We start from the raw sequence: 22529 nt of genomic DNA, 5'->3' as shown, positions 1-22529 counted from the left end.
ACATTTGATTTCCATTGATAATTTTTGTGTGATTTTGTTGTCAGCACATTCAACTATGTAAAGAAAAAAGTATTTAATAAGATTATTTCATTCATTCAGATCTAGGATGTGTTATTTTAGTGTTCCCTTAATTGTTTTGAGCAGTGTATATGGATAAAAGGCAACATTGTGCTGCCCTCTTCATTGACCTGTCAAAGGCTTTCGATTCTGTTGATCACTCACTACTAATTCAGAGGCTTTCCTCAATTGGCCTAGACCAGGCTGCATGTAACTGGTTTAAAAAATGCTTGACAGATGGAACTTAATGTGTATCTACTGATGGTGTTAAATCAGGTTTCCTGGTGGATAATGGCCCTCTTCTATGCCATGTAGGTTGATACATTGCTATGTTTCCATTTATAAAGCCCTTTTACAAAAAGTCCCACTGTACCTAACATCTTTACTAAACTTTAGACATATGAGTTACCACACCGGGTCTCAGGGATGGTTAACTCTGGAAATTCCTTTGGTCTCTACTGAGTTAGGTAAATCAGCTTTTAGTTTTCTTGCACATTATTTGTGGAACAATCTTCCAAATGTTCTTAAATATTATGTTTTTGTGACTCTGGGGCAATTCAGAAGGCTGATTGAGGACCTTATTATAAATTATTTTACTGAGGAATGTGTTTTGTATGACCATGTTGTTCTTTCTGTTCGCATTTTGTATTTAGATTGATGTGCTTGTGTATTTTCTGTAATTTATGTAATTCAGGGCTCATCTGTAAAAGAGACCCTGGTCCCTGGTCTCAATATGACTCCCTGATTAAAATAAAGGTTAAATAAATAAACAATTGTAACGCTCACATTGGTAGACGTCAAAGCATCCTGACTCCATACCACCGTATCAACGTTTCTGCTGTGGTTCATTCTCTACCGACGATTGGGCTAACTCGATACAACATCAAACTATTGATAGTATATCGAAGCATACATAGCACTACACTTTACACAAAGTATAAAACAAGACACCATATTTTGTTACAGTAACCAATCGCTGCAACACTAGTTACTCGCATGTGATCCTCCACAGAAACGAACCAATGAGACACGAGCTAAACAATACTGACGTCAATGAGGGGTGTGACTTCCCTCTAACAAGTCTGGGCAAAACATCTGCGTGATACAATTGTTCATTATTGAACATTGGACCAGACAATAATGTACCATTATTGGATACGCGTAATTACGAGTTAAAGAATCAGTCTTAGTCTAGTAATGCACTTTCACTTTTTGTAATGAATTCGTACACAACTCCAAGGGAGGATCGATTAGATGACGGGTGTGATATAAGCGATGCACAACTACTCAGTAAACAGTCGGAGCATCTCGGTGAGTATGACTGCGTAATGAAATGTTTGCTAACAGCATTTCTCGACGAGATGCATGCCCAATGGGATTATTGAATACTATGGACTGTTTTCATGAACTGTATTGTCTTGCGTGTCTCTCTCTGTATCCTATGCCTGAATGTACATTACCGCAATACAGTGCAATAGTTTATACAGTACAGTACATTTTAAAAAGTTGTCCATAGGTTAACAATCCATACAGTTAATAAAATACAGTATAACTATTACTTCTCTGAAGTTCCCTTACTACAGTATCTTTCTTATATTTCATCTACTCTAGCCCCTCCTGACCAACCCAGTTTGACTCCTGCTGGTACCAGTCTGACTCCTGCTGGTGGTACCAGTCTGACTCCCACTGGTGGTACTAGTTTGACTCCCGGTGATGGTACCAGTCTGACTCCTGCTGGTCTGATTCCTGCTGAGGGTACCAATGTGACTCCTGCTAGTGGTAGCAGTACCAGTTTGAGCGCTGGTGCTGATCAACACTTTCCGACACTGGGTGTGTGTCTGGGCGATGATGCCCTGGCCCTTGCCAAGAAGGAGGAGAGAATCAATGGCCAAATTAAGAAACGGTAAACCCACTCAAGTATATTATGCAAAGTTTAACCTTTGATAACAGTTCTCAACACCCAGAGGTTTCTTCTCACTTCATCTGTACTTGACCTCGAGCCGAATTCTCGCTCCTTCCTAGTTCCGCAGCTGGCCTGCCTTATCAGAGACTAACTATTACTCTTCGCCTCCCTCCTTAGAAACAAGGAACAGAATATGAACTTTCTGCACTTCCCATTGTCTCCTACTTTCCATACACCAAATTCCTATCCACCCTTCATTGACCCCAACATATACATTCCTTATACATGTAAAGTAATCAATAAGTTATAGTATGGTAACAGGAATAAGTATATTTCAAGCTAGAATCCAACAGATGCTTTTGATCAGCAACTTCTGTTCTGGGTGTGTATGTGTGTGAAAGAGAAAGAGAGAGATGATTGAGAGAAATGTGTTTTTTATTAACAGCTTCTGTCTAATGTGTGTCTGTGTGTGTGTCTGTGTGTGTGCCTGCGTGTGTGCATGCACATTAGGGCTGGGAATTGCCAGGGACCTCACAAAATGATATTATCACGATGCTTAGATGCCGATACGATATTTATTGCAATTCTCACGATTCTATATGTATTGCGATTATGTATTGCTCACTATATGTCTGCTACAGAGAGACAAGAGAGCCATGACAAAAACGAGTTTTGATCAGTCATGGAAATAAAATTGCTGAAAACATGTTTGCTCACTATTTAAAAAGAAGATGGAGAACAAGTTACTGTATAGGATGAGAAATACCGGCATTTTGGCACAGCTACAGCCGACTAGTGCTAGCTAACGCTACCTAGCAAAAAATATATAATATATTTGAGTCATTTAGCAGACGCTCTTATCCAGAGCGACTTACAGGAGCAATTAGGGTTAAGTGCCTTGCTCAAGGGCACATCAACAGATTTTTTACCTAGTCAGCACGGGGATTAGAACCAGCGACCTTTCGGTTACTGGCACAACGCTCTTAACCACTAAGCTACCTGCTGCCCCTTTTACAAATCGATACTTGGAGTCAAAGTATCAATATAATATCATCCAAAATAATATCGCGATATGTAACTATATAGATTTTTATCCCCATCACTAATGTGTCCGTCCATCAGGGGTCACCTGGTCGTAGCCCTGTTCGAGAGGCTGAGCAACAATAGGAGCACTGTTACCCTGTCTGTCCCAGACCAGAGTCCAATGGAGAGGTTCAGTAAGCGTCACCTGAATGTTACTCAGCTGTGTGAGCAGTCGTGGTGTGAGATTAAAGTGGTCTATGGGTTCCTCAAGCCTCACATGAAGAGGAGAGAGATGAGAAGAACTGCAGTGACGACAGGGGCCAGTATTCATCTCGCTAGAGGTAAGCAGCATGTTGTGCCCTAGAAAATAATAATATATTTCCATAACTATAAGGAACTACCTCATGAGCCAATGCTGAATGGAAGGTCATTGGCCCATAGACTACTTTCATGTAACACAAGTAATTTTGTAACTTCAACTTTCCCCATACAATAAATCCCCCATAACATTAAATCCCTGTTAGTTCATGTGTATGCTTGATCCCCTTATGGATGATGTGGAGGTAGTTTAGTTAGTGATGATAACCTATTTCCTGTCCTTGATTATATGTGTCTAGAACTAGAGGCAAACCCGGATGCTGTGACCGTGGTTGTTCATACCAAAGAGGACAGGGAAGCCTTGAAACTCATCAAACTGATACAGATGGTCCCAGCTCTGGAGTCAGGTATGGTGGTACTGATCAGATTTCACAGAGTACACTAAATATGATCATACTGTAATGATGACAAAATATTATAAGCTGTTGCAAATAGCCATCTCATAATCAGTGTGTGTGTGCGCGTGTGTGTGTGTGTTTCCCAGGCCAGCTTGTGCGGGAGTTTCCAGTGTTAGGTGTGTTGGATGGGGTGTTTTTCCTGGGTGTGGTTGATGAGCTGTATTGTAGTGAGTCTGGGGAACTGGTCCTGAGTGAACTGAAGACCCGCAGTCACAACTCCCTGCCTCACCCTGCCCAGGCCAAGGGACACTCTCTACAGGTAGGCTACACTCAGTGCCGGCCCAGCCAATAAACGACATAAGCGGCCGCTAGTGGGCCCCCAACCATCCACACTGCAAACAAAAATCAAGTTGTTTCAACTAATTATTATTAATTAATTGGTTCCACAGCCTTTTTTTAGTTTACTTTTTGGTCAAAGTGTTACCAGAACTAAACTTTTTAGTTGGCCCAAACTTAGCTCCAACATGAGAAAACGTAGGCAAACATTTTGTCAACTTAAAATGATGTGTTTTGCTCAAATTGTCTCGTATGTTCATTTAGTTAGAAATTAGTATTTGGGCAGCTTACCAAAAAAATAGTCTGTAGAACTAGTTACACACACACAGTGATTTTAACATACAATGTTTTCAACTTAACATATTGTACATGATTACAGTGCCTCTGGAATCTGGAACCAGTTACTTAAAGGAAGTGTAGCACTTATATCTCAATGCCCGAAACGCATATAATAGTAACTTAGAAATTGTGATCTTGCGTTTGGGGCTTTTCGGCAGTCTTCGTGGTATTTATATGCGGGGAGCATAAATTGTGCAATTGTAAACTAACAACAACAAAAAATTATAGTTAGAACCCATGTATATTGGTTAATATACAGCACTACATACAGTTGAAGTCGGAAGTTTAAATACACCTTAGCCAAATACATTTAAACTCAGTTTTTCACAATTCCTGACATTTAATCCTAGTAAAAATTCCCTGTCTTAGGTCAGTTAGGATCACCACTGTATTTTAAGAATGTGAAATGTCAGAATAATAGTAGAGAGTGATTTTATTTCAGCTTTTATTTATTTAATCACATTCCCAGTGGGTCAGAAGTTTACATACACTCAATTAGTATTTGATAGCATTGCCTTTAAATTGTTTAACTTGGGTCAAACGTTTCGGGTAGCCTTCCACAAGCTTCCCACAATAAGTTGGGTGAATTTTGGCCCATTCCTCCTGACAGAGCTGGTGTAACTGAGTCAGGTTTGTAGGCCTCCTTGCTCGCACACGCTTTTTCAGTTCTGCCCACAAATGTTCTATAGGATTGAGGTCAGGGTTTGTGATGGTCACTCCAATACCTTGACTTTGTTGTCCTTAAGCCATTTTGCCCCAACTTTGGAAGTATGCTTGGGGTCATTGTCCATTTGGAAGACCCATTTGCGACCAAGCTTTAACTTCCTGACTGATGTCTTGAGATGTTGCTTCAATATATCCACATAATTTTCCTTCTTCATGATGCCATCTATTTTGTGAAGTGCACCAGTCCCTCCTGCAGCAAAGCACCCCCACAGCATGATGCTGCCACCCCCGTGCTTCACGGTTGGAATGGTGTTCTTCGGCTTGCAAGCGTCCCCCTTTTTCCTCCAAACATAACGATGGTCATTATGGCCAAACAGTTCTATTTTTGTTTCATCAGACCAGCGGACATTTCTCCAAAAAGTACGATCTTTGTCCCCATGTGCAGTTGCAAACCGTAGTCTGGCTTTTTTATGTCGGTTTTGGAGCCGTGGCTTCTTCGTTGCTGAGCGGCCTTTCAGGTTATGTTGATATAGGACTCGTTTTTACTGTGGATATAGATACTTTTGTACCCGTTTCCTCCAGCATCTTCACAAGGTCCTTTGCTGTTGTTCTGGGATTGATTTGCACATTTCGCACCAAAGTATGTTCATCTCTAGGAGACAGAACGCGTCTCCTTCCTGAGCGGTATGACGGCTGCGTGGTCCCATGGTGTTTATACTTGCGTACTATTGTTTGTACAGATGAACGTGGTACCTTCAGGCGTTTGGAAATTGCTCCCAAGGATGAACCAGACTTGTGGAGGTCAACATTTTATTTTTTGAGGTCTTGGCTGATTTCTTTTGATTTTCCCATGATGTCAAGCAAAGAGGCACTGAGTTTGAAGGTAGGCCTTGAAATACATCCACAGGTACACCTCCAATTGACTCAAATGATGTCAATTAGCCTATCAGAAGCTTCTAAAGCCATGACATCATTTTCTGGAATTTTCCAAGCTGTTTAAAGGCACAGTCAACTTAGTGTATGTAAACATCTGACCCACTGGAATTGTGATACAGTGAATTATAAGTGAAATAATCTGTCTGTAAACAATTGTTGGAAAAATTACTTGTGTCATGCACAAAGTAGATGTCCAAACCGACTTGCCAAAACTATAGTTTGTTAACAAGAAATTTGTGGAGTGGTTGAAAAACAAGTTTTAATGACTCCAACCTAACTGTATGTAAACTTCCGACTTCAACTGTACATATATGTTAGGGTCCATAATCTGCTACCTGAACTTTATTAATAATTAGTTGAAACAAGTTTTTTTTTTTTTTTACAGTGTAGCTTAGGTCCCCCAAAAGGCCCTGTGCTATACACCTGAGCTGGTGTGGCTACACTACCACACCAGACACACACACTATATCTCTCTGATGTTTCTCTGACCTCTTTGGTGTCTCTCTCTTTGACCTTTCTTTCTCTTTCTGGACTCTCTCATTTATCTGTCCCTCTGGTCTCTTTGACCCCTCTCTGATATCTCTTTATTTCTGATCTCTCTCTCTCTCTCTCTGATCTCTCTCTCTCTGATCTCTCTCTCTGATCTCTCTCTCTCTCTCTCTGATCTCTCTCTCTGATCTCTCTCTCTCTCTCTCTCTCTCTCTCTCTCTGATCTCTCTCTCTCTCTCTCTCTCTCTCTCTCTCTCTCTCTGATCTCTCTCTCTCTCTGATCTCTCTCTCTCTCTCTCTCTCTCTCTCTCTCTCTCTCTCTCTCTCTCAGGTAGGTGTGTATAAGCTCCTGTTTGACTCCATGGTCCAGGGTTCTATGAAGAGGGATCAGCTCCTCCACTACCTCAAGCTCCGGCCTCACCAGGCCTTTGGGTCAGAGCTCCAGAGCTATGCCCAGAAATTGGGCCTCCTGGCGGTCACCTTCGGAGAGCTCGTGGACCACCTGTTGGTTGTGCTAAATTTTTCCAACCTCCAGCCCATTGACAAGCTACGCCTGGAATACAGACATCAGAGCTCCGGAGGCCTCATAGGAACCAGGGAGGTAGAGTTTGAGGAGACCCAGCTAAGGGCTGAGCTCATGGGCTACCTGGCCTTCTGGAGGGGGGAGAGGGAGCCCCATGGAGTGGATATTGAGGATATAGAAGAGGCTTGGAAGTGTAGGATGTGCCCCTATGAGGAGAGCTGTGAATGGAGGAGGAGTAGGTTGCAAGAGGTGATGGTTGAGGGCAGTAAGAAAGCCAAATTGGATGGTGCTAAATCGGAGACTCCCAATTCAAGTCAAAGGGTCCCAAATTGAAGTTTGTCAGGTCTGAGAATCCAAAATGGGATAGTCCAACATTGGATAGTCCAACAGTGGATAGCTTGACATTGGCTTGTCTTCCGTCATGATTTTATGGGTTTACAATAGGGTTGAATAGCGGGAACCAGGTTACCGAGATTTACTGAGATTTCCTGCCCAAACCCACTCCCTTTTCCCTTGATAAATAACTGTGAGAAACCGGTAAATTATAATACATTATTTCTATGAACAGCATGATGTGCAAAGGAACTTTTAAATTATATGTGACAGCGAAAAGCCTGGATCTCAATCCCATTGAGCACGTCTGGGACCTGTTGCGAAAAGCCTGGATCTCAATCCCATTGAGCACGTCTGGGACCTGTTGAATCGGAGGGTGAGGGCTAGGGCCATTCCCCCCAGAAACGTCAGGGAACTTGCAGGTGCCTTGGTGGAAGAGTGGGGTAACATCTCACAGCAAGAACTGGCAAATCTGGTGCAGTCCATGAGGAGGAGATGCACTGTAGTACTTAATGCAGCTGGTGGCCACACCAGATACTGACTGTTACTTTTGATTTTGACCCCCCCTTTGTTCAGGGACACTGTTAGTCTGTGGAACTTGTTCAGTGTATGTCTCAGTTGTTGAATCTTGTTATGTTCATACAAATATTTACACATGTTAAGTTTGCTGAAAATAAACGCAGTTGACAGTGAGAGGATGTTTCTTTTTTTGCTGAGTTTATATATGGATGGCCTAGCCTACCTCTTTCAGGTAATAAATTAAATGCAATATTAGCCTTATATTTAGCTAATGAATGATGGGTTATGCGTAAGCTTCTAACTTATAGCCTCTGTCTCTTGGGCAATACGCACCTGCGCTCTGCTGGCCTCTCCTTAAAATATTAGCTGTCCCAGAAAAATCTAGACTAGAATAGCTTGCTGGACATTTTTTAAAGCATTTCTTATACTAATAGACTATTCGAAGAGGGATGCAAGCTCTTCTTTGCTGAATGTTAAATATAGCAGCCAATAGAACTCACAGGGAGTTTGAAACGAGCGAACGCGCGATGGCAGTAGGCTATACCAGTTATTTATTCAGACCCATAACCATTCAATCTTTGTGAAGAGAAATGATAGCCGTCTGCATCTTATTCTAGTCCTATGTTATTTAAGTATGACATTACAATGATGAAGAGAAGGACAACAATTTATTTCATTCAGGGGTGCAACTTTCACTGTGGACGGAGGGGTCATGTCCCCCCCACATTCTGAAATTGCATTTCTGTCCCCCCCAGTTTTATCATTGCAATGTGATAGAAAAAGCGGCAATGGTGTGCGGACACCTCCGAGCGGTCAACTGGATTTAGGACCTTGTGGACACCACAGAGCGGGCTGTCAGGCTGTGTGAAAGCCAAGTTTCTGGAAGGCTGGCTTTTTAGTTGTTCAGTTTGTCATTATTTTGTTTTTTGTCTTAAGTTTGTTGTGTAGTAAATATTTCAGCTTTTATTTTCATTGTTTTTTATTCATTTTTTCCTGTAAAGCACATTGTGTTGCATTCCATGTCTAAAATGTGCTGTATAAATAAAGCTTGATTTGATTTGACCAGTTTGTCATTAGTTGTTCAGTTTGTCATTCTTTCGTTTTTTTATCTTATGCTTGTTGTGTAGTAAATATTTCAGCTTTTATTTTCATTGTTTTTTTTTATTTGTTTTTTCCTGTAAAGCACATTGTGTTGCATTCTATGTCTGAAATGCGCTGTATAAATAAAGCTTGATTTGAGTTGACCAGCATAGTTCAGTGTGTATGTGTTGCGCTCTTTCACCGAGTTGTAAAAGCAAGCAGAGCAGAAACTGGCTACTCCATTAGTTGACTGATGTAGCTGGCAAGGTAACTGCTGTTTAACTTAACAGACAAAAACCGAAACAAGTGTTTATTCGCAGTGCTGAGCTAGTATTGTAACTGACATGTAACGCTAGCTAAAGTTTCATCCCCTCTAGACTGAGGTGAATGAATTAGCTACGCTAGCTAGTAGCTACCACAGCCAGGTCAGCTCTAGCCACCTATCTGTTAGATAGCAATATGAGGTGGCTATTATTACTATCTAACAGCTGTTGTTTTTATGGAAATGTTTTGTAGCCTTTGTTTTGTCCAGTTTCAACACAAGTAAATGAACTTGGCTAGCTTTTGCCAGTTGATTTACCTTTAGAGAGAGAGCTGGCCAAAAGTTGGCTAAGGTTACTGTAGCTATTATTTTTGCCTCAATCACACTAGACCTGAATCAAACGATGAAACCATCGGCCAAAGGATTGTAGGCTGATATTCTGACATTTATTTTGTGCAATGTGAGTTTTTATTAGTCAGTATGGCATGTAACATTGTTGATCTGTCAGTTTCCCTAGCTAATACCCTACTTTTCATGATATATCAAATGCGCAAAAATAATTTAAGAAATAGGTTAAATTACCTGAGATTCTCACATGGCCCTTATATTAGGCTATCTGTATTACTGGGCTATATCAGCCAACATGCTAGATGTAGTTTGAAGAGAGCAGAGTTGGAGAGACTTGCACTTTCTCTTGAGCTATACTGAACAAAAATATAAACGCAACATGCAACATTTTCAACTATTTTTCTGAGTTAAAGTTAATGTAAGGAAATCAGTCAATTGAAATAAATTCGTTGGGCCCTAATCTATGGATTTCACATAGATTAGGGCGCATGCCCTGCCTGGCCCACCCACTTGGGAGCCAGGCCCACCCACTGGGGAGCCAGCCCAGCCAATCAGAATGAGTTTTTCCGCACAAAAGGGCTTTATTACAGACAGAAATACTCCTCAGTTTCATAAGCTGTCCCGGTGGCTGGTCTCAAACGATCCCGCAGGTGAAGAAGCCGTGCCGGATGTGGAGGTCCTGGGCTGTCGTGGTTACACGTGGTCTGGGGTTTTGAGGCCGGTTGGACGTACTGCCAAATTCTCTAAAACTACACATGAGACATCTGTGGCATTGTGTTGTGTGACAAAACTGCACATTTTAGAGTGACCTTTTATTGTCCCGAGTACAAGGTGCACCTGTGTACTGATTAAACAGCATGATCAGCTTCTTGATATGCCACACCTGTCAGGTTAATGGATTATTTTGGCAAAGGAGAAATACTCACTAACAGGGATGTAAACAAATAATAAGCTTTTTGTGTGTATGGACAATTTCTGGGATCTTTTATTTCCGCTCATGAAACATGGGACCAACACTTTACATGTTGCGTTTATATTTTTGTTCAGTGTATCTTTATGGAGTCAGATAAACATTTTAATAGGCTAAGTGCTTAGTCTTATTATGAGTCACATGTGAGGTACAGTGGGGGAAAAAAGTATTTAGTCAGCCACCAATTGTGCAAGTTCTCCCACTTAAAAAGATGAGAGAGGCCTGTAATTTTCATCATAGGTACACGTCAACTATGACAGACAAAATGATGAAAAAAAATCCAGAAAATCACATTGTAGGATTTTTAATGAATTTATTTGCAAATGATGGTGGAAAATAAGTATTTGGCCAATAACAAAAGTTTCTCAATACTTTGTTATATACCCTTTGTTGGCAATGACACAGGTCAAATGTTTTCTGTAAGTCTTCACAAGGTTTTCACACACTGTTGCTGGTATTTTGGCCCATTCCTCCATGCAGATCTCCTCTAGAGCAGTGATGTTTTGGGGCTATCGCTGGGCAACACGGACTTTCAACTCCCTCCGAAGATTTTCTATGGGGTTGAGATCTGGAGACTGGCTAGGCCACTCCAGGACCTTGAAATGCTTCTTACGAAGCCACTCCTTCGTTGCCCGGGCGGTGTGTTTGGGATCATTGTCATGCTGAAAGACCCAGCCACGTTTCATCTTCAATGCCCTTGCTGATGGAAGGAGGTTTTCACTCAAAATCTCACGATACATGGCCCCATTCATTCTTTCCTTTACACGGATCAGTCGTCCTGTCGTCAGAGTCCCTGGCGGCGTAGTGTGTTACTGATGGTAGACTTTGGTCCCAGCTCTCTGCAGGTCATTCACTAGGTCCCCCCGTGTGGTTCTGGGATTTTTGCTCACCATTCTTGTGATCATTTTGACCCCACGGGGTGAGATCTTGCATGAAGCCCCAGATCGAGGGAGATTATCAGTGGTCTTGTATGTCTTCCATTTCCTAATAATTGCTCCCACAGTTGATTTCTTCAAACCAAGCTGCTTACCTATTGCAGATTCAGTCTTCCCAGCCTGGTGCAGGTCTACAATTTTGTTTCTGGTGTCCTTTGACAGCTCTTTGGTCTTGGCCATAGTGGAGTTTGGAGTGTGACTGTTTGAGGTTGTGGACAGGTGTCTTTTATACTGATAACAAGTTCAAACAGGTGCCATTAATACAGGTAACGAGTGGAGGACAGAGGAGCCTCTTAAAGAAGAAGTTACAGGTCTGTGAGAGCCAGAAATCTTGCTTGTTTGTAGGTGACCAAATACTTATTTTCCACCATAATTTGCAAATAAATTCATTAAATATCCTACAATGTGATTTTCTGGATTTTTTTTCCTCAATTTGTCTGTCATAGTTGACGTGTACCTATGATGAAAATGACAGGCCTCTCTCATCTTTTTAAGTGGGAGAACTTGCACAATTGGTGGCTGACTAAATACTTTTTTCCCCACTGTATAATATGCATATATCAAATATTGTCCCACTACAACCTCCTCAACCTCAGGCGGCTGAAGAAATTCGGTATGGCCCCTAAGTCCCTCTACTTGAAAATCAGAGACAAAGTTTGAATATTGCTCTCCATCAATGACTCCCACCCACATTTACTGAGCTTGAGCAATTTTGACAAAAACAGTGGACAAATGTTGTCCTAACAGTTGTGCAAAGTTGGTAGAATCTTATTCAAAATGATTCCCAGCTGTAATGGCCACCAAATGTGATTCCACCAAAGGGTTTAAAGACATATGCAAATCAAGACATCTTTGTTTTTTATATTGTATTAATTTGGAAAATATTCTTTAAATTTGATCATGCGGAATAGATTGTGTAGATTGGTAAAAAAATAATCGAATTTACTCCCTTTTTTAAATTAAATTTTAAGTCAGCAAAATGTGAAGAGGGGTGTGTAGACTTTCACTAGCTGCTCTATTATGTTAGAGGTATTGAAGAAAGCACAGAATGAAGTATTGCATGAGAAGTATAAACAAAACCCCTGTTATTTCTCCCACCAGGTGGTGGTAGTGTATAAGACAAAGATGTTCTAAACTGATCCTTATGATTATGAATGAAATGTCCCCAAGCAGTAATTTTGTATGCCAGTTTTCATTATTCATAATATATAAGGCACCTAGGATTTGGAGCCATATTGCCTGGCTCTGTACTATGCATTTCGCTTCTCTTTAAAATCCTGAAAGCGAGTTTCCTAAAATGAATCTTAATATGAATAAATGTATAATTATTAAATGAATAAGGCCTATTTCTCTCTCTCTTATTGGCAGTCAGAACACAGCATACTATGCAGAGTTCAGTCCAGGTTAATTTTAGCCTGGTCCCAGATCTGTTTTTGTACATGACTGTGACCATAGGAGTTCACAGATCTGTGACCAGGCTAGATTAGTTTATCAGTGTATTGTTATTGAGTCAGGATTGGGCAGTGGGGTTGTTTTTTATTTATTTGGCTGTCAGAGACACGGATTGCGACCCAAATGGCACCCTATACACTATATAGTGCATTACTGTTGACCAGAGCCTATGGGCCCTGGTCAACAGTAGTACACCATATAGTGAATAGGGTATAATTTGGGACACAGACAATGGCACCTGGTGTCTGGACTGCATCCTCGCTATCGGCTATGACACATTAGCGGGCTAACGCATCACACGTCTGGCATCATAAACAGCCACAGCAGAGATGTCAAGACTCCTCTGAGACACAAAAACATTTACTCAAGAGCTCAAACAAAACATGTAGAAGCTGACGTGTTTAGGAAATGTCCCTGGTATGGAGGACTGTGTGATCAAATGGTATTAGAGCCTGAGTTTTACTATGACTTGTATAAGCTACTAATATTCCAAAAAATAAATGTATCTGTATTGTTACTCAAAAAGGAGAGATTTTTACAGACACGGCTGGCATAGGTCTCAGGGGTTTAGGTGCAGGCTTTTAGTGAAGTGTATGGTCAGTAGTGATGCAGTACAAATAGAGTACCTAGGCCTACTGTATGCTTTTGTGTTTACCCCTAAAGGATGTCCTTCATTTTTTCTCCATTGGATCTGTCCATTCTGATGATCTATTAGATGAGACAGGGCAAGCTCTGGGATGAAGGCTATCTGTCTGACATTTGTTAGATATTGTATTTTTACCAAAGCAATCATTGCAGGATTTTAGTATAGCATCGTAACACTGCCATACAAAATAGAGTACTCCTTTATGTTCATGTTTTTACCTCGAGATAATTACTTTCCCTGTCAATCAAAAGACCCTCTTAAATCAGATCAGAAAGGACAGGCCCTAGTATGAAGCCTGTCTGTCTGCCATCTGTAAGATATTTTTACCAAACCAATTGCTGCCTGTGGAAAATAAATCATGGCATGAGTAGCCTCTATCTATGATGGACTCCATCAGAATACATGGCCTCCAGTTTCTATGATGGATTCCATCAGAATACATGGCCTCTAGTTTCTCTGATGGACTCCATCAGAATACATGGCCTCTAGTTTCTCTGATGGACTCCATCAGATTACATGGCCTCTAGTTTCTCTGACGGACTCCATCAGAATACATGGCCTCTAGTTTCTCTGATGGACTCCATCAGAATACATGGGCTCTAGTTTCTCTGATGGACTCCATCAGAATACATGGCCTCTAGTTTCTCTTATGGACTCCACTTCAGCCCTCTGGCTGTAGATCAATGGATGCCTCATTTACATCCATATTGTCTGTTTGGAGCTGAAGAGTCAACAGTTTAATGTATCTGTCTAGCGCCGGTCCTTTACTATGACGACAATGAGGCCACAGTAAACACACAGTACACATACTCTGCCTGTGTGTGTGTGCCTATCTGTCTGTGTTCGTCTGTCTCTCTCTGTCTCTCTGTCACACACACACACACACACACACACACACACACACACACACACACACACAAACACATCCCCCAAATGGAATGGGTAATGCATCCATCCAGCGGTAAGTCAGAAAGCCCTATCAGGCAGTAGTCAAGTGAAGGTCTGCTCTACTCTATGGTCCTATATAAACACCAGAGCAGGTGGAAGGGCAGCGGCTAATGGCCATCTCTGTGAAGTGTTTGCTCTGCTCTGATGTAAATGAGGTGGTTTACCCCCTCTCTTCCCCCCACTTCCCTTCTCTCTCCCCTCTCCCCCACCCCGCACCTGCCACTGGTCTGCTCTGCAGTAAATGGGGTGGTTTAAAAAATATATATATACAGTGCCTTGCAAAAGTATTCATCCCCCTTGGCGTTTTTCCTATTTTCTTGCATTACAACCTGTAATTTAAATTGATTTTTATTTGGATTTCATGTAATGGACATACACTAAATAGTCCAAATTGGTGAAGTGAAATGAAAAAAATAACTTGTTTAAAGAAATTCTTTAAAAAATAATAATGGAAAAGTGGTGCATGCATATGTATTCACCCCCTTTGCTATGAAGCCCCTAAATAACATATGGTGCAACCAATTACCTTCAGAAGTCACATAATTAGTTAAATAAAGTCCACCTGTGTGAAATCTAAGTGTCACATGATCTGTCACATGATCTCAGTATATATACACCTGTTCTGAAAGGCCCCAGAGTCTGCAACACCACTAAGCAAGGGGCACCACCAAGCAAGCGGCACCATGAAGACCAAGGAGTTCTCCAAACAGGTCAGGGACAAAGTTGTGGAGAAGTACAGATCAGGGTTGGGTTATAAAAAAAAGATCTGAATCTTTGAACATCCCACAGAGCACCATTAAATCCATTATTAAAACATTGAAAGAATATGGCACCACAACAAACCTGCCAAGAGAGGGCCGCCCACCAAAACTCAAGGACCAGGCAAGGAGGGCATTAATCAGAGAGACAACAAAGAGACCAAAGATAACCCTGAAGGAGCTGCAAAGCTCCACAGCGGAGATTGGAGTATCTGTCCATAGGACCACTTTAAGCCGAACACTCCACAGAGCTGGGCTTTATGGATGAGTGGCCAGAAAAAAACCATTGCTTAAAGAAAAAATAAGCAAACACGTTTGGTGTTTGCCAAAAGCCATGTGGGAGACTCCCTAAACATATGGAAGAAGGTACTCTGGTCAGATGAGACTAAAATTGAGCTTTTTGGCCATCATGGAAAATGCTACAGTGGGGGAAAAAAGTATTTAGTCAGCCACCAATTGTGCAAGTTCTCCCACTTAAAAAGACCACTGATAATCTCCCTCGATCTGGGGCTCCACGCAAGATCTCACCCCGTGGGGTCAAAATGATCACAAGAACGGTGAGCAAAAATCCCAGAACCACACGGGGGGACCTAGTGAATGACCTGCAGAGAGCTGGGACCAAAGTAACAAAGCCTACCATCAGTAACACACTACGCCGCCAGGGACTCAAATCCTGCAGTGCAAGACGTGTCCCACTGCTTAAGCCAGTACATGTCCAGGCCCGTCTGAAGTTTGCTAGAGTGCATTTGGATGATCCAGAAGAGGATTGGGAGAATGTCATATGGTCAGATGAAACCAAAATATAACTTTTTGGTAAAAAACTCAACTCGTCGTGTTTGGAGGACAAAGAATGCTGAGTTGCATCCAAAGAACACCATACCTACTGTGAAGCATGGGGGGTGGAAACATCATGCTTTGGGGCTGTTTTTCTGCAAAGGGACCAGGACGACTGATCCGTGTAAAGGAAAGAATGAATGGGGCCATGTATCGTGAGATTTTGAGTGAAAACCACCTTCCATCAGCAAGGGCATTGAAGATGAAACGTGGCTGGGTCTTTCAGCATGACAATGATCCCAAACACACCGCCCCGGGCAACGAAGGAGTGGCTTCGTAAGAAGCATTTCAAGGTCCTGGAGTGGCCTAGCCAGTCTCCAGATCTCAACCCCATAGAAAATCTTTGGAGGGAGATGAAAGTCCGTGTTGCCCAGCGACAGCCCCAAAACATCACTGCTCTAGAGGAGATCTGCATGGAGGAATGGGCCAAAATACCAGCAACAGTGTTTGAAAACCTTGTGAAGACTTATAGAAAACGTTTGACCTGTGTCATAGCCAACAAAGGGTATATAACAAAGTATTGAGAAACTTTTGTTATTGATGTAATTGCTCAAGCTCAGTAAATGTGGGTGGGAGTCATTGATGGAGAGCAATATTCAAACTTTGTCTCTGATTTTCAAGTAGAAGGACTTAGGGGCCATACCGAATTTCTTCAGCCGCCTGAGGTTGAGGAGGTTGTAGTGGGACAATATTTGATATATGCATATTATACAGTGGGGAAAAAAGTATTTAGTCAGCCACCAATTGTGCAAGTTCTCCCACTTAAAAAGATGAGAGAGGCATGTAATTTTCATCATAGGTACACGTCAACTATAACAGACAAATTGAGGAAAAAAAATCCAGAAAATCACATTGTAGGATATTTAATGAATTTATTTGCAAATTATGGTGGAAAATAAGTATTTGGTCACCTACAAACAAGCAAGATTTCTGGCTCTCACAGACCTGTAACTTCTTCTTTAAGAGGCTCCTCTGTCCTCCACTCGTTACCTGTATTAATGGCACCTGTTTGAACTTGTTATCAGTATAAAAGACACCTGTCCACAACCTCAAACAGTCACACTCCAAACTCCACTATGGCCAAGACCAAAGAGCTGTCAAAGGACACCAGAAACAAAATTGTAGACCTGCACCAGGCTGGGAAGACTGAATCTGCAATAGGTAAGCAGCTTGGTTTGAAGAAATCAACTGTGGGAGCAATTATTAGGAAATGGAAGACATACAAGACCACTGATAATCTCCCTCGATCTGGGGCTTCATGCAAGATCTCACCCCGTGGGGTCAAAATGATCACAAGAATGGTGAGCAAAAATCCCAGAACCACACGGGGGACCTAGTGAATGACCTGCAGAGAGCTGGGACCAAAGTCTACCATCAGTAACACACTACGCCGCCAGGGACTCTGACGACAGGACGACTGATCCGTGTAAAGGAAAGAATGAATGGGGCCATGTATCGTGAGATTTTGAGTGAAAACCTCCTTCCATCAGCAAGGGCATTGAAGATGAAACGTGGCTGGGTCTTTCAGCATGACAATGATCCCAAACACACCGCCCGGGCAACGAAGGAGTGGCTTCGTAAGAAGCATTTCAAGGTCCTGGAGTGGCCTAGCCAGTCTCCAGATCTCAACCCCATAGAAAATCTTTGGAGGGAGATGAAAGTCCGTGTTGCCCAGCGACAGCCCCAAAACATCACTGCTCTAGAGGAGATCTGCATGGAGGAATGGGCCAAAATACCAGCAACAGTGTTTGAAAACCTTGTGAAGACTTATAGAAAACGTTTGACCTGTGTCATAGCCAACAAAGGGTATATAACAAAGTATTGAGAAACTTTTGTTATTGATGTAATAGCAGTCATATAAATGTGTGTGGTCACTCTCATGATTATGATCCATAGCCAGTGGTGTAAAGCACTTAAGTATCTGTACTATTTATATTTTTGACAACTTTTACTTCACTACATTCCTAGAGAAAATAATGTACTTTTTACTCCATACATTTTCCCTGACACCCAAAGGGTACTCTTTACATTTTTTTATGCTTAGCAGGATAGAAAATTGTCCAATTCACACACTTATCAAGATAAAATCCCTGGTCATCCCTACTGCCTCTGATCTGGCGGACTCACTAAACACAAATGCATCTTTTGTAAAGGATGTCTGAGTGTTAGAGTGTGCCCCTGGCTGTCCGTAAATAAATAAAAAACAAGACAATTGTGCCGTCTGGTTTGCTTAATATAAGGAATTTGAAATGATTCATACTTTTACTTTTGATAGTTAAGTGTCACACCCTGATCTGTTTCACCTGTCTTTGTGCTTGTCTCCACCCCCACCAGGTGTCTCCCATTTCCCCCCATTATCCCCTGTGTATTTATACCTGCGTTTTCTGTTTGTCTGTTACCAGTTCATCTTGTCAAGCATACCAGCGTGTTTTTCCGTACTCCTGTTTTCTCTAGTTCCTGTTTTCTAGTCCTCCCGGTTCCGACCATTTCTGCCTGCCCTGACCCTGAGCCCGCCACCCTACCATTCTGCCTGCCCTGACCCCAAGCCTACCTGCCATCCTGTACCTACAGTTGAAGTCGGAAGTTTACATACACCTTAGCCAAATACATTTAAACTCAGTTTTTCACAATTCCTGACATTTAATCCTAGTAAAAATTCCCTGTCTTTGGTCAGTTAGGATCACCACTTTATTTTAAGAATGTGAAATGTCAGAATAATAGAAGAGAGAATGATTTATTTCAGCTTTTATTTCTTTCATCACATTCCCAGTGGGTCAGAAGTTTACATACACTCAATTAGTATTTGGTAGCATTGCCTTTAAATTGTTTAACTTGGGTCAAACGTTTCGGGTAGCCTTCCACAAGCTTCCCACAATAAGTTGGGTGAATTTTGGCCCATTCCTCCTGACAGAGCTTGTGTAACTGAGTCAGGTTTGTAGGCCTCCTTGCTCGCACACGCTTTTTCAGTTCTGCCCACAAATTTTCTATAGGATTGAGGTCAGGCTTTGTGATGGTCACTCCAATGCCTTGACTTTGTTGTCCTTAAGCCATTTTGCCCCAACTTTGGAAGTATGTTTGGGGTCATTGTCCATTTGGAAGACCCATTTGCGACCAAGCTTTAACTTCCTGACTGATGTCTTGAGATGTTGCTTCAATATATCCACATAATTTTCCTTCCTCATGATGCCATCTATTTTGTGAAGTGCACCAGTCCCTCCTGCAGCAAAGCACCCCCACAGCATGATGCTGCCACCCCCGTGCTTCACGGTTGGGATGGTGTTCTTCGGCTTGCAAGCAACCCCCTTTTTCCTCCAAACATAACGATGGTCATTATGGCCGTTCTATTTTTGTTTCATCAGACCAGAGGACATTTCTCCAAAAAGTACGATCTTTGTCCCCATGTGCAGTTGCAAACCGTAGTCTGTCTTTTTTATGTCGGTTTTGGAGCAGTGGCTTCTTCCTTGCTGAGCGGCCTTTCAGGTTATGTCGATATAGGACTCGTTTTTACTGTGGATATAGATACTTTTGTACCTGTTTCCTCCAGCATCTTCACAAGGTCCTTTGCTGTTGTTCTGGGATTGATTTGCACTTTTCGCACCAAAGTACGTTAATCTCTAGGAGACAGAATGCGTCTCCTTCCTGAGCGGTATGACGGCTGCGTGGTCCCAAGGTGTTTATACTTGCGTACTATTGTTTGTACAGATGAACGTGGTACCTTCAGGCGTTTGGAAATTGCTCCCAAGGATGAACCAGACTTGTGGAGGTCTTGGCTGATTTCTTTTGATTTTCCCAAAATGTCAAGCAAAGAGGCACTGAGTTTGAAGGTAGGCCTTGAAATACATCCACAGGTACACCTCCAATTGACTCAAATGATGTCAATTAGCCTATCAGCAGCTTCTAAAGCCATGACATCATTTCTGGAATTTTCCAAGCTGTTTAAAGGCACAGTCAACTTAGTGTATGTAAACGTCTGACCCACTGGAATTGTGATACAGTCTGTAAACAATTGTTGGAAAAATTACTTGTGTCATGCACAAAGTTGATGTCCTAACCGACTTGCCAAAACTATAGTTTGTTAACAAGACATTTCTGGAGTGGTTGAAAAACGAGTTTTAATTACATTTTAGTCATTTAGCAGACGCTCTTATCCAGAGCGACTTACAGTTAGTGAGCGCATACATTTTCATACTGGCCCCCCGTGGGAATCGAACCCACAACCCTGGCGTTGCAAACTTCATGCTCTACCAACTGAGCTACACTGGACTAAATGTATGCAAACTTCCGACTTCAACTGTATCTGACTCTGACCTAGTTTACGAACTTCTGCCTGCCCTGACCCTGAGCCTGCCTGCTGCCCTGTACCTGTCGGACTCGGACCTGGTTACGAACCTCTGCCTGTCCTCGACCTGCCTTTTGCCTGCCTCCTGTGGTTTAATAAACGACTCTGTGTATTGAACCTTCCTTCTCCTGTATCTGCATCTGGGTCATATCCTGAGTCATGTTACTTACAGTGGGGAAAAAAAGTATTTAGTCAGCCACCAATTGTGCAAGTTCTCCCACTTAAAAAGATGAGAGAGGCCTGTAATTTTTATCATAGGTACACGTCAACTATGACAGACAAATTAAGAAAAAAAAATCCAGAAAATCACACTGTAGGATTTTTAATGAATTTATTTGCAAATTATGGTGGAAAATAAGTATTTGGTCACCTACAAACAAGCAAGATTTCTGACTCTCACAGACCTGTAACTTCTTCTTTAAGAGGCTCCTCTGTCCTCCACTCGTTACCTGTATTAGTAGCACCTGTTTGAACTTGTTATCAGTATAAAAGACACCTGTCCACAACCTCAAACAGTCACACTCCAAACTCCACTATGGCCAAGACCAAAGAGCTGTCAAAGGACACCAGAAACAAAATTGTAGACCTGCACCAGGCTGGGAAGACTGAATCTGCAATAGGTGAGCAGCTTGGTTTGAAGAAATCAACTGTGGGAGCAATTATTAGGAAATGGAAGACATACAAGTCCACTGATAATCTCCCTCGATCTGGGGCTCCACGCAAGATCTCACCCCGTGGGGTCAAAATGATCACAAGAACGGTGAGCAAAAATCCCAGAACCACACAGGGGGGACCTAGTGAATGACCTGCAGAGAGCTGGGACCAAAGTAACAAAGCCTACCATCAGTAACACACTACGCCGCCAGGGACTCAAATCCTGCAGTTCCAGACGTGTCCCCCTGCTTAAGCCAGTACATGTCCAGGCCCGTCTGAAGTTTGCTAGAGTGCATTTGGATGATCCAGAAGAGGATTGGGAGAATGTCATATGGTCAGATGAAACCAAAATATAACTTTTTGGTAAAAACTCAACTCGTCGTGTTTGGAGGACAAAGAATGCTGAGTTGCATCCAAAGAACACCATACCTACTGTGAAGCATGTGGCTGTAAACATCATGCTTTGGGCCTGTTTTTCTGCAAAGGGACCAGGACGACTGATCCGTGTAAAGGAAAGAATGAATGGGGCCATGTATCGTGAGATTTTGAGTGAAAACCTCCTTCCATCAGCAAGGGCATTGAAGATGAAACGTGGCTGGGTCTTTCAGCATGACAATGATCCCAAACACACTGCCCGGGCAACGAAGGAGTGGCTTCGTAAGAAGCATTTCAAGGTCCTGGAGTGGCTTAGCCAGTCTCCAGATCTCAACCCCATAGAAAATCTTTTGAGGGAGTTGAAAGTCCGTGTTGCCCAGCGACAGCCTCAAAACATCACTGCTCTAGAGGAGATCTGCATGGAGGAATGGGCCAAAATAGTGTGTGAAAACCTTGTGAAGACTTACAGAAAACGTTTGACCTGTGTCATTGCCAACAAAGGGTATAAAACAAAGTATTGAGAAACTTTTGTTATTGACCAAATACTTATTTTCCACCATAATTTGCAAATAAATTCATAAAAAATCCTACAATGTGATTTTCTGGATTTTTTTTTCTCATTTTGTCTGTCATAGTTGACGTGTACCTATGATGAAAATTAAAGGCCTCTCTCATCTTTTTAAGTGGGAGAACTTGCACAATTGGTGGCTGACTAAATACTTTTTTTCCCCACTGTAAGTATATTTTAGCAATTACATTTACTTTTGATACTTAAGTATATTTAAAACCAAATACTTTTAGACTTTTACTCAAGTAATATTTGACTTGGTGACTTTCACTTTTACTTGAGTCATTTTCCATTAAGGAATCTTTATTTTTACTCAAGTAGGACGGTTGGGTACTTTTTCCACCACTGTCCATAGCCTTAAACTGTATGACGACAGCACCTGCAGCATCTCAACCCGTAATGTACAGTAGTTATTTGCAAGCTGACAAGGCTACTGTAAGGCACATCTTCCCACCAAGATCCTCTAAGTATAAATCTTCTATATGTAATTCTATGCCCAACCCATTGACTTTTCAGGGGT

The 22529-nt window shown here is 41.9% G+C and overlaps 1 protein-coding gene across 1 annotated transcript; it reads left to right on the top strand.

Annotated features, from left to right (window-relative positions):
• Positions 1–1098: 1098 nt before the first annotated feature.
• LOC121566476 (exonuclease V) lies at positions 1099–7677 on the top strand. Its single transcript, XM_041876506.1, has 6 exons — positions 1099–1368; positions 1669–1960; positions 3083–3324; positions 3601–3708; positions 3846–4018; positions 6797–7677. The coding sequence occupies exons 1-6, from the start codon at positions 1275–1277 to the stop codon at positions 7319–7321; spliced, it is 1434 nt and encodes a 477-aa protein (XP_041732440.1). The 5' UTR covers positions 1099–1274; the 3' UTR covers positions 7322–7677.
• Positions 7678–22529: the final 14852 nt, after the last annotated feature.

Source organism: Coregonus clupeaformis, chromosome 5 (genome assembly GCF_020615455.1).
Source record: "Coregonus clupeaformis isolate EN_2021a chromosome 5, ASM2061545v1, whole genome shotgun sequence".
NCBI lineage: Eukaryota > Metazoa > Chordata > Actinopteri > Salmoniformes > Salmonidae > Coregonus > Coregonus clupeaformis.
This window is presented reverse-complemented; position numbering and strand designations above follow the sequence as displayed.